Source organism: Mesoplodon bidens (genome assembly GCF_964165515.1).
Source record: "Mesoplodon bidens genome assembly, chromosome: 1".
Taxonomy (NCBI): Eukaryota; Metazoa; Chordata; class Mammalia; order Artiodactyla; family Ziphiidae; genus Mesoplodon; species Mesoplodon bidens.
The window spans coordinates 207,671,635-207,687,847 of NC_138176.1; the positions used below are offsets into that span (position 1 = coordinate 207,671,635).

General features: G+C 35.4%; 1 protein-coding gene across 3 annotated transcripts in view; it reads left to right on the forward strand.

Moving 5' to 3' along the window:
- GRID2 (glutamate ionotropic receptor delta type subunit 2) overlaps positions 1 to 16,213 on the forward strand; it is a gene marked incomplete at its 3' end in the record, with an annotated part of 1,358,095 nt that overhangs the window by 807,222 nt on the left and 534,660 nt on the right. For all 3 annotated transcript variants that reach the window (XM_081252684.1, XM_081252683.1, XM_081252685.1), the window contains one exon: positions 12,431 to 12,484. In XM_081252684.1, the coding sequence (XP_081108810.1) occupies positions 12,431 to 12,484 (54 nt within the window). The remainder of the gene's footprint in view (positions 1 to 12,430; positions 12,485 to 16,213) is intronic.

Genomic DNA, 16,213 nt, shown 5'->3' on the forward strand with positions numbered 1-16,213 from the left:
ACCTAAATGTCCATAGACAGATGAATGGATAAAGATGTGGTACATATATACAGTGGAATACCACTCAGCCATAAAAAAGAATGAAATAATGGCATTTTCAGCAACATGGATGAAACTAGAGATTATCATACTAAATGAAGTAAGTCAGAAAGAGAAAGACAAATACCATATGATATCATTTATATGTGGAATCTAAAATATGGCACAAATGAACCTATCTACAAAACAGAAACAGATCCATAGACATAGAGAACAGACTTGTGGTTGCCAAGGAGGAGGAGAGAGGGAGAGGGATGGACTGGGAGTTTGTGGTTGGTAGATGCATACTATTACGTTTAGAATGGATAAACAACAAAGTCCTAATGTATAGCATAGGGAACTAAGTATATTCAATGTCCTGTGATAATGCATAATGGAAAAGAATATTAAAAAAAGAATGTATATATGTGTATAACTGAGTCACATTGCTGTACAGCAGTGACTGATACAACATTGTAAATCATCTATACTTCAATAAAAAAATTGAAAAAAAAATGTGTTACAGAAATGGATTACAAATGTGGGCAAACAGGGCTTAATCCTATGGTGAACCTTCTTAGAAACTGTGTGTGGAATATACCTCAGAATCATCCCACTGGAGGGTGGGGAGACTGAAGCCTTTATCTACTTTCTCCCATCCCCATTGGTTGAGAGTTGACCTGCAGTGATGCTAACATACCCCTACATCTAGGTTATATTTGTGTATAGCCAAATAAGCTGGAGAAGGTCCTCAGGTAGAGAAGATAAGAGACATAGACTCTTGAGATGGGACATGACGATATGCTGGAAACTGTTTTCACCTGCAGTTTCAGGCAATTCACACAGGCTGAGGGGCTATGAGGCAAAGAAACCCTCTAATGTGATAATTCTCACCCAGTTCACAATAATCATTTAATGTCTATTATGAGACAGGTTCAGAGTTAGTGGTTGGGAATATAAAAATAGATAAAACACCATTCCTGCCTCAAGAAGATTTTGGTGTAGTGGAGGAGTAGACAAATAAAAAAAGGTAATTAAAATATAATTAGATATGTTCAGTGACAGTGGTATATGTCTACATTTAGAAGAGGAATTTGTGGGGGAGAGGGTGTAGTGATCATGGAAGACTTCTTAGAGGTGATGATGATAATCATGGTGAAGGGGGATCCTGAAGACCCTTAGAGGCTGCCCAAATGAAAGAGGCTTTGGGGGTGGTGATGGGGTTTGTGTTTGTGGACAGAAGCCAGAATGTTTAAGATGTGGATGGGAGGTGTAAAAAAAGAAAACAATCATAGGCAATATTTGAGAAGATTATCTGTACAAGTCAGTTGAGAGATCATGTGTTAGGTGGAAGGAAGTCTAGCATCTCATAGGTGATAAAAGGAGAGATATGGAAGGCACAAGAGTGTGTAGGTAACTGATGCCGCAGATTCCCTAAGGAGGAAAGAATAAAGGGACCTAAAGTTCTGTTGAAAAGATTAGGCCCTTTTTAGGAGAAAGAGTGCCTATTTTCACTGTGGAGTGAAGAGAGGGGATAAATGAAGTTAAGACGCTGTGTATTTATTTGTTAAATAGAGAAAATAATAGTGACTACCTTCAAAGGGTTGTTAGGAGACCTAACTGATGAAAGACACTAAAATCTTTACCATTGCTTCTCACAGTTAGTACAAACCCCAAAATGGTAGCTAGTATTATTCAAATAAGGATTTTGTTTATTTGCTTGCTTTGCTTCAGATTTTAGAGGGACAGAAATTTGAGGGCTTAAAACTATGTCTACCCATTGATCATTACTTTAACTAGGAAATAGTTACTCGTGAAGTTGTTAGGAAATGGTCTAGGGGAGCTGGTTGAAGGTTGATTGTTACTGTCATGGGAAATGGGAAGGAGCAAAACTGACAATACATACAAGGAGAATTGCTAGTTGGAATCAAGTATCCAGTAAAGGTTGGAAGCCATGTTTTTGCAGTGACACTAAACCACATAGTTGTGTGATCCATTTCTAGGAAAGGTGCAGCAGTGTATTCTAAGGCATGTAAACAACATTCAGGGTAACACTAGTCATTTTGTAGAAATTGTGCACTATAAATACTGACAGATAAGCATATATATAAACAGTTTTCTAAAACTTGAAAAATGTATCAAGATGTTTAAGATCAATGAAAATTCTAAAATGTATAAGATGATTTTGAATATTCTTATATCATGCGATCATAGCCCGGGTTCCTTTGTCAAACTCTGAATTCTGTTCTACAAATGACATTTAATTTGAGCATTCAGCAGTTGGTGCCTCAGTTTCAACTGACATTTTGTTACTAAACACAGTTCTAACACCATAAGGTGATTTGTCAGTGGTAAGAAAAAGATGGTTTATATTTCACTATAGTGAAATAGCACAGACGGGAGAGTCAATTGCTTGGAATTCTGGAAAGTGTCCATGCCGTCAAGTCCAACATTATTGAAAACATTTTTTACACTAGGCTACAAGGTATACTTTTTATGGAAAAAACTATGAAAGAAACTTGGAAACATCAGAAAGCTTGACGGCACTGTTTTAATTCTGTAAAAAGTTCAAGGATCATACGTCCAATGTGCTTAAATATCTTGAGAATGACCAACACTGTCACTTTAGGAAAATGGCCATGAAAGTTCACAATTTTCATTTCTTTGTTTTTCTTTTGAATACTTTGTTTTCTTTTGGATAAGACCTCTTTAAAGACTTTTTTCCCCCCATGAAGTCTTTTGATTCTAGAATTATCAGCATTTTATACCATTCTTGATATTTTAGAAAGCAGAGTCCCTGTGAAATACTGGAAGAGCCCACGGATAACAGAAATATCCAACTAGGAATGTCTTTTAATAAGTAATAGTCAGCTTCCATAATGGCTTCATCAGTGATGCACTATTGAAAACCCAGAATATGGCCAAGTTACACAAGAACAGTAGTAAACTGATTAACTAACAGCAAAAGCCAGATGCTAATGCCTTATTGCCACAATACCCAAGAATCATTGTCCATCTTTTCTTCTAGAAGCTCTTGGCCCTTTGGCCTGACAATCAATCAGACTAAGATAGATAGATAGATAGATAGATAGATAGATAGATAGATAGATTTGATCAGTTAATCAGTATAGCAAGTTACACTCTGAAAAGAATATGGGAAATGAGACTCACTGAAAGAAAAGCAGATTTTCTTACACCATTTTAAGACAAATGGCCATGGTACAGAATCGTGGATGAAATCATCTGCATTTCTCAAATTCTTCAATGGATCATTCTTTCTCTCAAAGGTGTATAGTAGAGGCAATAATAAGTTCAATGGAGTTCAAATCCATAAAACTCCAGTGTATAGCAAACAATGTTCTGTAACATTGTTTATAAGTATTTATATATTATATAATATTCAATTGTAAGTATTTTAACTTTTAAGAAAGCATAATAGTTTCTGAAACTTGGGGAAGGAGGGCTATGAAAATATTATATAGAAAAGATATTTACTAATTATTGACTCCAGCTTCCACCCCTGGCTTTATGATTTGGGTAATTTACTTCAGCTTTTTCATATGCAAGTTGGACATAAATGTAGTGCTCACATCATAAGGATACTGTGAGCATTAAATAAGTTATAAAAGCACTAAGTGCCTGGCACATAGCAACCACTCAATTAATATTAACTTTTATTATTATCATTGATATTCTATAAATGATATTCAATAAACACTTACTAAATTGAATAAATACATTCATAGTCTCCTGTGAGTACTGTCAAAATTACTGCAGCAACCTGAGTAAAGAAGGGAAAGAGGGTTAATGAAAGAAAGATCAACATTTTCAACGCATACTGTTACAGGTGCTTTAGATACATTCATCCGTTTAATCCTCACTGTACATCTGTGAAAAAACTGTTATTCAGATAATCAGGGAACTGAACCTCAGAGTAAGTAACATATCTGACTGTCAATAAAAAGACCCAGCATTTAAACTCAAGCCCTGTAATTCAAATTTTATGTTCTTTTTTTAATATCACATAGCCTCTAAGTTCTGAGGTATTTGACTTTGGAGATTAGAAATATTGTATTTCTATACTTCATTACCATGAAAATAATCAAGATCACCTCAGTTGATAAAGTGTAAATTGGGTCACTTTCTGATTATTTAATTTTTTTCAAATTAAATTCCAGCTAATGACTTCCTGTCAATACAAATTTATCGAATGGTTTGGTTTTAGGTGAAGTTGGGATCCACAGATGTATAAACATGAGTTAGGGCTATATTATTACCTTTTCTCCACAGACAATATTTAGTGAAAATCTGCCTCGTGCCTGGCAACAAGTTTTATTGGAACCTTATCTGCTTATGATTATTCTAAGGATATGGACCAGTAATCTAAATGAAATTCTCACTTCTGTGAAGCTTATATTTTGGTGTACAAAAAGAGACAGTAAATGTGTGTGTGTGTGTGTGTGTGTGTGTGTGTCTCATGTGGGATAAGTGCATAGGGAGAGCAGGGATGGGTATCATGGAAGGCATGCCTGATGGAGTGATATTTAGACAGAAAGCTAGATGAAGGGAAGGAGGAGACAAGTGCAAGTCTTGGGTGCTGAGGACCAGCAAGAAAGCGGTCCAGCGGAAGTACAGGGAGTAAGTGGGATATAAAACACAAGACGCCCTCACAGCCAGTTACGTAGCTACACACTATTTAATTAAGGCTGGAATAAAGGCACAGTGTTAGGGAGTGCAAGAAGGGGAACAATACTGCTTGGGGTTAGGGAGGTAGGGGTGGGAAAGGGTTTGACATTTGTTTCAGTCTTTGAATTTTGAGAAGTACTTTGTCAGGGAGAGAGAAAAGAGAACAGATCAAAAGGAACAGAGCAAAAGCATGAAAGTTCACAGTTGTGAAGGGCCTGTATGTTGCCTTTTGATGTGATCAGTAGACTTCTCTATAAGATTTTTTTTTCTTTATTTGCTTCAAGATACCAAGAAAGCCTTGTTTCATAAAACCTAGCAATTAAGTGCCAGAGTGTCCCCAAATCATCATTTTAAGCTCTGATCAACATCCAAATAAGAACTTATATTTATTTTTTTGGCCAGTTATACTTAAGAATTAATTTAATCTGCCAAGGGTCACTTAGCTTTCAAAAAATAAAGTAAAATAAATATTTTAATGTAATTCCTGTCTTGTGCTAAAAGTTAACATACTAGAATATGATAAAACAGACACGGCAAGGGGTGAGTGGTCCTTCAACAAACACTGCTTTTCTTAATTGTTTTGGGATAATGTACCTTTAATCACTACAGATGACATCTAAAAGAATCCCAGTGCAAGCAGAAACAGAGTAAAAACAGTAACACAATGGTCCCCACACTGGAAATAATTGTCAAGTGTTTATTTATAGCTTAATCAGGCAAAGTATTGAAATCATGACTTCACTTTTAATCACTGTTCAATAATTTAGGACACAGGAATGTGGTCTATGCCGTGTGATGAACACAGATTCTCTATTTTCTTATGTTAGTGCCCATCCTTCCACATTAAGAAGCATAGCAGGTAGCATACTGTTGGCCAGATCTCAGTGGTGGCATATTTCCACCTCCCAGGGGGTGTGGGAAGACCCAACTGCACAGCAGTAACAATAATTCTAGCATATCCGTTTATGAAATAACTTTGGCAGTGATGGCGAGAGAATTTGGATGAAAGTGTATTTGTGGTCTTCCAGCTGGAAGATCAGAGCAGAGATTCTAAAGCAAAAGGCGCAGAGTGGGATGGCAGATAGTGGCTGCTTGGATAAGAACAGGAGAGACTTGGGGATCCATGCTGAGCTCCAGGGGAAATGCAAACAAGACAGTCTTTTCAGAATATCCTCTTGCTGCCCAGTCAGCGCAAGAGATTACTGATGCCATCTGCTGGATATTCTTGGGATTTAAAAATGGAATCTACACAAATGATACGCTAGTGTCTCTTTATACTGTGGCTTCAGTTCTTCTAGTGAGAAGAAAAACAAAAACCAAATAAGCTAAAAACAAAAACAAAGCAAAGCAAAGTCTCGTACATGTTTAGTGTACTTTAAGGTTGGAGCTTTGTGTGATCACTCTGCATTTCAGAGAATTATAGTATTTAACTGCATTGTGTTTTCTAGCAGAAGTCTGTGGTAGTGCAGTATATATATGACACTCAGGCAACCGGATGTTGAGTTTGTACTATCAATCCATGAATCTATTGCTAAAAATCTGCTATGCAATATTAATTTTATACATGATATACACCCTTTCTGTATTTTATTGGAAAAGAGGATAGTGGTTTGGTTTGGTTTTGTCTTATTTTAATTAGAAATGGAGAAAAAGAATAAAAAGAAAGAATAAGTATCACTGTTTTGTCAGAACTATTACATATGTGTTTGAGTTTTACATAAAATATGGTAATTCAGATTTTTTTTAATATTTGTTTTGTGAAAAATATCCCTTGTTACTTCGACTCTCTGTAGGATTATTGTAAGGCCATGTTTTTAAAATTACAAAATTCCTCATGGTGCTTCAATAAAATTTTAGAATTCTTAGAAATGTGTAGCTAAGTAGCATTGATTCTGGTCTACTTCAACACAAAAGTACTAACGCCATGAGATCTGTAGTGGGAAAAATGGTTTCTATGGTCAAAATCATTTGGAATATGCTAAATTTCAAATATCTTACCTTGGAGATCCATAAAGCACATTCATTAAAATATGATGAGTTGGTATTTATTGAGAGTTTACTATGTGCTATTATTACATTTAATCTTTGTCACGATTCTGTCACATGGGCACTATTATTAACCCTAGTGACAAATTAGGAAACTGAGGCTTACAGAACTGGTAATTTGTTCAAAGTCACACTGTAAGAAAATAGAGAAAACTCTCTGACTTTAGAGCTCATAAGTCTGAACTCATGCTCAAAATAATAATATATGAAACAATATTATGCATTAATATGATTTTTATATTAATTACATTTCAGTGTTGATATTAACCTGTTAAATGCTTTGAGGATTAATGCAGTAATGACATCTATTTAACTTAGCTTAACTTGGCATTTCTAGATCTATTTGGCTTTTGAATGCTTACAAAGTTTAGTGGAAATAGTGTTCCACAGAATACAGTTCCAGAAATGCTGATATAAGCTATAGTACTGCAGTAGTTGAGGAGCCAGGAAAGGAGTAGCTTTTTAGTATTTCTCCAGCCACTTGCTCCAAATAACTGTGTTGTCTTTTCCCAGGCAGGCCACTGAATCAGTGGATTCCACTTGGTGATTTGGAACGGGCAGGGATAGGAAGCAAACACCTGATATCTTTGCTGCTGCAGATGTGCAGAGCACAGGAACCCTTTCATAAATGTGTAATATGTAGTATATCCTGCAAAGGGAGTGAGCTTAATTTAGTTAAGTGACAAGGTTGAGTGAAAAACAGCATGCTGCTGTTATTGTTGAGTCAATTAAATTGTCCTCTGTGCTCGTAGGAACTGTTCCACATTTATTATCGGTGAGATACACGCTCTGGCAGTTTCTTTGCTTCAGATTGTCTTATATTTAGCACATCTCAAGATCTGAGAACGGATGATGGAAGACATGGTGATAAATTGTCGGGCTTTTCTAAAGATTCAGAAGTTCTAAAGTTCCTGCCAGTGACAGATGGTCTGTCCTTACTCATCACTTGTCTTCCTGACAGGACTTGATTTTGTTTTTCCCCCCTTTTTGTTCAGTTCTCTTAAAGTAAGCTCAGCTTCTTGGGGGGTAGGGTAGTCTCATTTGTTATAATTATGTTAGTATAGATTGATGTGGTAGCAACCCTATATGAATATGCACCAAGCTCCTTCTACATGTGTAGTGACAAGAGAAAAGCATGGGGCAAGAGGGGAGAGAAACAGATGACCAAGAAAAATCCATGCTTCCTTTCTTCCTGTTATTTTGTAACCAAACCTACTAGAGTCCTCATTGGTTAGTTTTTTCTTACTGACCTGCCACTTTCTTTTGATAGCCCAAGCATAATGTGATCTTTTGAGCGGTGCTTATTATTATAATGGTAATAAAATATACATTATTTTTTAGGACCATCATTATTTCATAGCTGTCAAAAACTTTTTTTGAAATTTTGGGTTAAATAGTACAATTAGGATGTACTAACTTGCTAGACACTTATAAGAATCCGCAGAGTGAGACCAAACAACTGTAACAGTGATGGACTTAGATATAAAATAGGTTGCCATTGGGAAAAAAAGGAAATATTTCAATCAAATTGCTTAATCTTTTTCATTGACTTCAAATATGTTTAATGTTGACATAGGAGATGTGCTACTTAGGTAAGGAAGACAAGAAAAAAACAATTTTCCCTGTTTGAGTTCTAGTACAACTGAAGATAAGTATGAGGCTTAAAATATTCTAGGATGTCTTACAATTGCTTCTTAATCCTTTATCCAAACGTAATTCAGTCCTTCAAGCTGGTAATGCAATTAGTTTGATATAACATTACTTAGGCTAAAGTATATCAAATGGAAGTGATTAATATTAATAAAAATTTAAAAATTATCAGATGAATTGATTTCAGATTTAGGATAGTTGTTTGACATTTGTTATCTACACAAATACTGAGAATTTCTTTTTAAATATGTCTTTCCTAAGAATGTTCACCACATGTTAGCTCCATTTGATTAGATGAGAAAAGCATAAACAATATTATCACTCCTTTTTACCTTTCTTTTAACTCTACTGTAAATTTTACTTCTCTGGATATATACATATATGTTACATACCAGTATAGATATAGTAGTAGATTATATATAGATATCAATACAATATATATAAATATACACCTAATGTAAATAGATATATACTAGGTTTCCAAGGTCTAGGCTATTGAAGTCCCCATCATCTTTTTATGTCCCTTACTAAATACTCCTTCCATTACAGGTATCAGATACCTTTTTAATTAGTGGCTTTTTACATTGCTCACTTTTAATAACATTCGATTATAAAAAGTCAGAGATGTCATGCCAGATCACTTGTTGTGCATGAAGATATTAACCTAAACCTAAGGAAATTATATTCCTCTCTTAGTGGACAGCTCCTGAGACAGGTAGTGGAAGCATTAACTTTCTGTGTACAACATAGCAATAAAAAAGTTTCAAAGCTTCTTTATAACATGGTGTTGCTGTAATACATAGATTTTAGTTGTGTAGACATATATATTTTGTTATATAATTAAAGGGACAATACTACTTTTTCATTGTTAAGTACTTTTCTGATGTAACTTGTTTTCCTTCGCCAAAGAAAAATGGGCTCATAAAAAAGTCCTGAGCATTCAGTATTTATGAAGAGGCCAGCAAACATTGCACAGTTTTGAAATCATGCTTTTATAAAATCACAGAATTTAAAATTACTCTAGCGCTTCCCTGGTGGCACAATGGTTGAGAGTCCGCCTGCCGATGCAGGGGACACGGGTTCGTACCCCGGTCTGGGAAGATCCCACATGCCACGGAGCAGCTGGGCCCGTGAGCCTTGGCTGCTGAGCCTGCACTTCCGGAGCCTGTGCTCCGCGATGGGAGAGGCCACAACAGTGAGGGGCCTGTGTACCGCAAAAAAAAAAAAAAAAAAAAAAAAAAAATTACTCTAATAAGTATGTTTATTAAAATTTATTAAGGTTAGAAGAAGGTGCCTAGCTAAGATTAGTAAAAATGTATTGCAATAAAGAGATAGGCTAAGTTACTCTAATCAGTAAACCCAAAATGCAATGTCTGAACATAACAGGGGTTTATTGCAGTGTTAGCGCAGTACCACATCAGGGAGTAGGGGAGTGGGGTCTGCTCCATGAACTTGAGCTACTGTGATAAATGATTTATTTCTGTATCTGTAGTAATTGCTCATATTTTCCCCTCTTCTCAAATGTGTACTGCAAAGTGTCTTATATTTTAGTTTTTTTAAATTGATTAATTTATTTATTTATTTTTGGCTGTGTTAGGTCTGCGTTGCTGCGCACGGGCTTCTCTAGTTGCGGCGAGCGGGGGCTACTCTTCATTGCAGTGCGCGGGCTTCTCATTGCGGTGGCTTCTCTTGTTGTGGAGCACGGGCTCTAGGCACTCGGGCTTAAGTAGTTGTGACACGTGGGCTCTGGAGCGCAGGCTCAGTAGCTGTGGCGCATGGGCTCTAGAGCGCAGGCTCAGTAGCTGTGGCGCATGGGCTTAGTCGCCCCGTGGCATGTGAGATCTTCCCGGCCCAGGGCTCGAACACGTGTCCCCTGTATTGGCAGGCGGATTCTTAACCACTGCGCAACCAGGGAAACCCATATTTTAGTATTCGTGAGTAAAACCCAAGGGAAGAGTAAGAGATTGTTTCCCTGCCAACCCTAAGCAAAGGAGGGTGGTATAGTTAGTAGAATCATGGCCTCAGAAGAAATATTTACCTTTCTCCTTTGCTGAAACACAAGATTGAGCCTACACCTATATACTGTTTCATGCTTTTGCCTGAGAGTTTATTTCAAGGCAGAGAGTGTGAAAGATGAATAAATTTTATGGTCTAGACAAATGATCAGTGTTACTATTGTAACTCTTAACTTCCACTTATTTCATAAATGCTGTTGCACAAAGCAGCTTTTCACTTAAAAAGTTCTACAGGTTGATGCAGAATTCTCATAGGCTAAATTTTGCTTAATCTTGCCACATGGTACAGATTATCTAAATGGGGACAATTTAAGCTAAATTTAGTCGTCTCTTCACTCTACTGCTAATATTGCTTCAGAAGTACTTTCAGCCTATATCTTAGCTTTCATTTCTCTTTTCTCTGAATTCTTCCTATTTCCATATTTCAGTCATATGTTTTTTCCCCCATATATATATATTTCTTTCTTTTTTATCCACAGAACTATTTTCCTTATATCTGAGTCTCCAGTTTGTATTCCTTTAAATTCTTATGGAGGTCCCATTTTGTTTTTAATGCTTTTTATTGCTAATAAATTACTGATGGTTTATCTAAGATTATTAAAGAAAAATAATTATAAAATTAGAAATAAGGGATGCCATTACTGGTTTAAAGTGATTTTTTTTTAGCTAAAACTGAAAACTGCCATGGGTCATATTTTCTACATTGTTTCATCTAAAATTTGAACATGCATGTATATAAAAGAAATAGATAATAATTGTATGTCTTAAAAATAGATAACGTGTCCTCACTTTTCTATGATAATATGTTATCTATGCACCTTAGTAAGGTCATAAGAATCTATTTGATGTATATGGAAATAGTATAAAATTTATACCAAAATTTTCAAAAATATTCTGCAAATAAGTATATACTTTGAGAAAGTATTGAATCACACAGATGTATTTCCTATTGTGTTTCTCGTGATTCAATGCGTCTTTCAGTAGGACAAAGACTAACGCCCAAAAGTCATTCACACTTTATAACAATTCCTTGCTAGTTTTTAGAAAGCATCTTCACATTAAACTCAAGCTTTTGGTATTATTGCTGAAAATAACACAGTAATCTCTTATAAAACAGTCTAACCTAACATATATCTATATGTTCCATGACATGAATCATAAGAACATGTCTTAGAATATGTACGATAAAATTGGATAGAATGGAAACTTTGATACAAAAGCTACCTCTGTACACACACATACACACACACACGCAGACATACACCTGTACAAGGGTTGCCTTTTTTGGCCTAAGCAAAGGATCATTTAGAATCAATTTATCCAAGGTTATTCAGTCAGGATTGCTACCTATATATAGTTTATTTTTCTTTTGCATAAGTTTTCTTTCTGTTCATAGTATTAGCAAAACTACTGAAATTACCCACCTATAACTTGTGCTAATATGATGTCCATTACTTTTAGTCTTTACATTCAGATAATTTTATGACTGGATCTCCTTCGAATACACAATAGAATTCAATAACACATACACAAAACTTTTCAGAACATAGAGCATTTTACTTTGTTAAGACAATGACAGATGTATACACAGGGAAGCAGCAGATAAGAATGTTAAGTTAGAGCCAGATTATGGAGGGATATGTACTTAGATATTTATTAGGAAGATTATAAAAGTTCATCAAAGTTTATTTGGACTAGGAAATGTGTTTGAAACTCCACTCTCGGTTGAATCACTAAACATTATTATTTATATTATTTTTCAGTTGAAACCTTTGTTTTTCTGGGGTTTTAATTAATTATACTTTCAAACCTAGTTAGAAAGTCTACAGTGCACTTACAAGATGAACACAAATGCTTCTACCATGTTTTACTATAACGGTTTTCCATCTTCAATTGAGTAACAAAGACCTTTCAAACCTGTGATACATTTTTGCCATTTGCCAAGTATATCTATTTAGTTTGATTTGTTTTTCACAATTAATGCTGACTGGTGGCTGGCTTGTTTTCTATTCCAGGTTGTGGAGACGAATTTGGTTGCTTTTGACTGTCACTGGATCATTATAAATGAGGTAAAGCCAACTAAACCTTACTGTCAACTCTGGGTCCTGTTTTCATATGTATAGTCACAGCATTTCCTACGGCCTTGAATTTCTAACAGAAAACAGAACACAAAGTATACTTTCAGCTTACTGAATGAATGCTGTTAAGTAAAAATAGAATAAGGAGTTTTTGAAAATTATAAAGGGCTTTGTATGAATAAAATAAATGGAAAACGTCTTCCCCACTGAATATCTTTCAGTCTTTTCCGTTGGCACACACTGCCTACATCAGGAGATCATCTTTATAAAAAGTACAGTTCTTCTTTGTAAGCAAAGTGAATTCCTCCCAGTGGAGGGCTTGTGTTCCATTTGTGTTTTACTGTTGTTTCTAGAACTTTTGTACCCCACACTCTTACAAGTGGATTAAATAGTTCAGCACATGAATATGAATAAACAAGAGAAGATTGTTTTCCTTTTCATAAAGAAATATAACTGTTTTACAATTCACCAACTTGTCAAATTCCTTGTGAAAGTTTTTTTTTGTCTTTTTGGTTTTTTTCTGTAAGGACAGTGCATAAGATTAAAAGTACAGTATTGCAACATGAGAGCTTAGTGAAATAAGTTGTTCCATTGTCACCTGCCAGTCAGAGTTGGAAAGGGCAATGAGCAGATCAGTCTGGGACAAATAATGAGATCAACAAGATCTAGTATTCAACATATCTATTACTTATGAATAAAAATAATGTGTTATTTATCAACAGATAACAAATATTGAATTATAGAATAATAAGTTTTGTCTCAGGAACAAAGTAGCATTTGGGGCAAGAATTCTGGTTTTGCAGTCAGCAAGATAGGTTCAATCCTGGCTATGAAATTGGTTAGCTGTGTTACTATGGATATATAATATAATCATCCTGTGCCTCAGGTTTTATTTTGTTTGTACGGTATGTATAATAACTTCTACCTTACAAGTTCATAATGAAAAGTAAGTGAAATATTATCTAATGCTCTTAACACGGTGCCTGACAAATGACACTCAATAAATGGTACTGCAATAATGATCAGAGCACATTAAATTTCACAGATCACTTTCTCACATATTATTTTGTTGAATACTAAATAGTATTATGAAGTGTTGAGGGAATGGGGTCCATAGAGGGTATATGACTTGCCTCTCCTTACACAGAAAACTAAAAATGATTCTTAGTTTCAAGTTGTTTCTCCTACACCACACTTCATTGATGGAATTTTAGCTCCCTTGATGGTTCTTTTTAGTTCAGTTTAAAGTCACTGGAAACATCTTACAAGTCTGTTTTCAGTCTGACAAACTTTAGGTCTATATGATTTGTCAGTGTATTTCTTATGTCAAATTAAGCTGTGTTTTTCTGAGATCCTGACAGATAATGTGTATATGTGAGATCTACTTTTCAATGAAGTTTTTAAGTCAACCTAAAATGACTAAACATCAGGACAGAGTAACGGGAAAAGGGAAACTTAACAAACCTTCATAATAACTTTTCAAATTAGGTAATTTCTTCTCTATTTTTCTGCAAAGAATCTGAGGTTCAAATAAATTAAGCAGTTTGTAAAATACTACACAACCATGAAGAGGTGATAATGGGATTTAAAACAAGTCTTTTCTAGTCTAAAGCTTTGGTTGTTGTTGCTTTGTTTTCTTTTTTTAATAATTTTCCTTACAGGTTATATTTTTGAAATTTCTGCTATCTGAATTTCAATCTTTTTTTTTTTTTTTTTTTTTGTGGTACATGGGCCTCTCACTGCCGTGGCCTCTCCCGTTGCGGAGCACAGGCTCTGGACGCACAGTCTCAGCAGCCATGGCTCATGGGCCCAGCCGCTCCGCGGCATGTGGGATCTTCCTGGACCGGGGTACGAACCCGCGTCCCCTGCATCGGCAGGCGGACTCCCAACCACTGCGCCACCAGGGAAGCCCTGAATTTCAATCTTATAGGAGCCATTCACTATTACTTTTTGTCTTTAGCTTATTATTTTCTAGATTACTATTTTTTGAAATAGAGAATCTTCCTAATTCCTTGTTTTTATCTCACACCCACCTTCTGATGGGGAAGAGACCACACAGATTTTCTTATATAAAACAAACTGGAGCCATTTTACTTGTTGATGTCAATATTGATGACTAGGGGGAAAAAGTGACCTCTTGCCTCCTTAGAGACATGGATTAATCAAACCAATTAATACTTATAATTGATAAATGGAAATGCCCATTCCTTTCTAGTCTTTGGTAAGATTGAAGAAGGGACCCCTGAATTAATTTTCTTTTTCCATATTCAGCTTAACTTCTAAAGCTATACTTGAATGTTAAAAGTGTGAACCGAGGTAGAGAGGGCTTCCCAGAGCACCAGTGTCCATCTGTCTCCTGCTTATTTGTCAATTTGTGCTGTGCAAGAAATCGCTCCTTCCTATCATAAAGAGGAAGTTTGACTGATTAGTATGTATTTCATTGATGATGTAGATCATGGAAACAATAATAGCTTCCATTTTACTATATCTTCCATAAACATTACAACTCATTTTGTTGAACTTCCCATTAAATTTTATTTCATAAAATATTAGGAAGGCAAATGATGTCTTTAAATGAGTGTTCCATAATATGGGCCACTATATTACAAAAAAAATTAAAACATCCATACAAACAAAGCAGCCTAACTGGCAAATAACTCAAAAATGTTAGAATTATAGAACACAGTATAGAAAAACTCAGTTCTTTTCTCCTCCTTCACACTTTAGTTTCCTACTGTAAACTGTCATAACTATAACTTCACCTTTACCATTACTGAACCCCTTATCTCTTTTTTACCCACAGCCCTCCTTGCTAGTCCTTGAGCAAAGCTGTAATTTTAGGTGGGGCAGGTCAATACCACTTAGCCTTTGAAAAATCTTACGTTCACAGCCCACACTGTTTATATTGGTTACTATTATTTTTTTCTAAACTGGGTTAAAACTCAGAGATCAAGCATATTTTCTGTATTTTCATCCCTAAGAAAAACCATCTGTCCACGTATCTGTGGTTAGCACTCTTACTTCTACATGATTCTATTCAGCCGCCTCATTCTCTCTGAAATATACCTCAGGAAACTTGAGTCTTGCTACCTTTATTTCATTTACAGGCCTGTTTATAATGGATGAATCACAGTTTACCTGAGTTTCTGTAAAATAAGAAACATGGATTTCTCGAATATGCTAGGCAGATAATAAACTCTAAAAGGAGCAATGACAACAACAAAACCCAACAACATGCCAAGGCCCATTTTGATTGAACATGGAAATCATGAATCTCACTAGTTTGGTTTGTGTAGCTACTATTTTGTTGCTAATTTTAAAATGGGTTGCAAACATTTATTTAATCTTATTGCACCAGTAGTTTCTCAGAGAGAAACTATAAATCAAAGTTGGCATTGTGCATCATCATACAAATTGATGTCAAAACTTGAAAACAATATATTTTTTTCGCTTGCATTAAGTGTGCTATAATAATGAGAGGCTATGCTAGTTCATATGGTGTAATCAATCATATGTTAGTGGTTGGTAATGGTATTTATCTTCTCCCTGCAATCAGTCGATCCAGCACTGAACAGCCTTTCCATATAAGTACTGTCATCCCTTCAGGGTCCTGAAGGAGATGGTCTAGCACTTTATTTAAGTTTTACAAAAGTTAGAAATTCAGGTAGGAAGATAGATACACTGTTCAGAGCAGCAAGAAACATAATGCTATAGTCACCC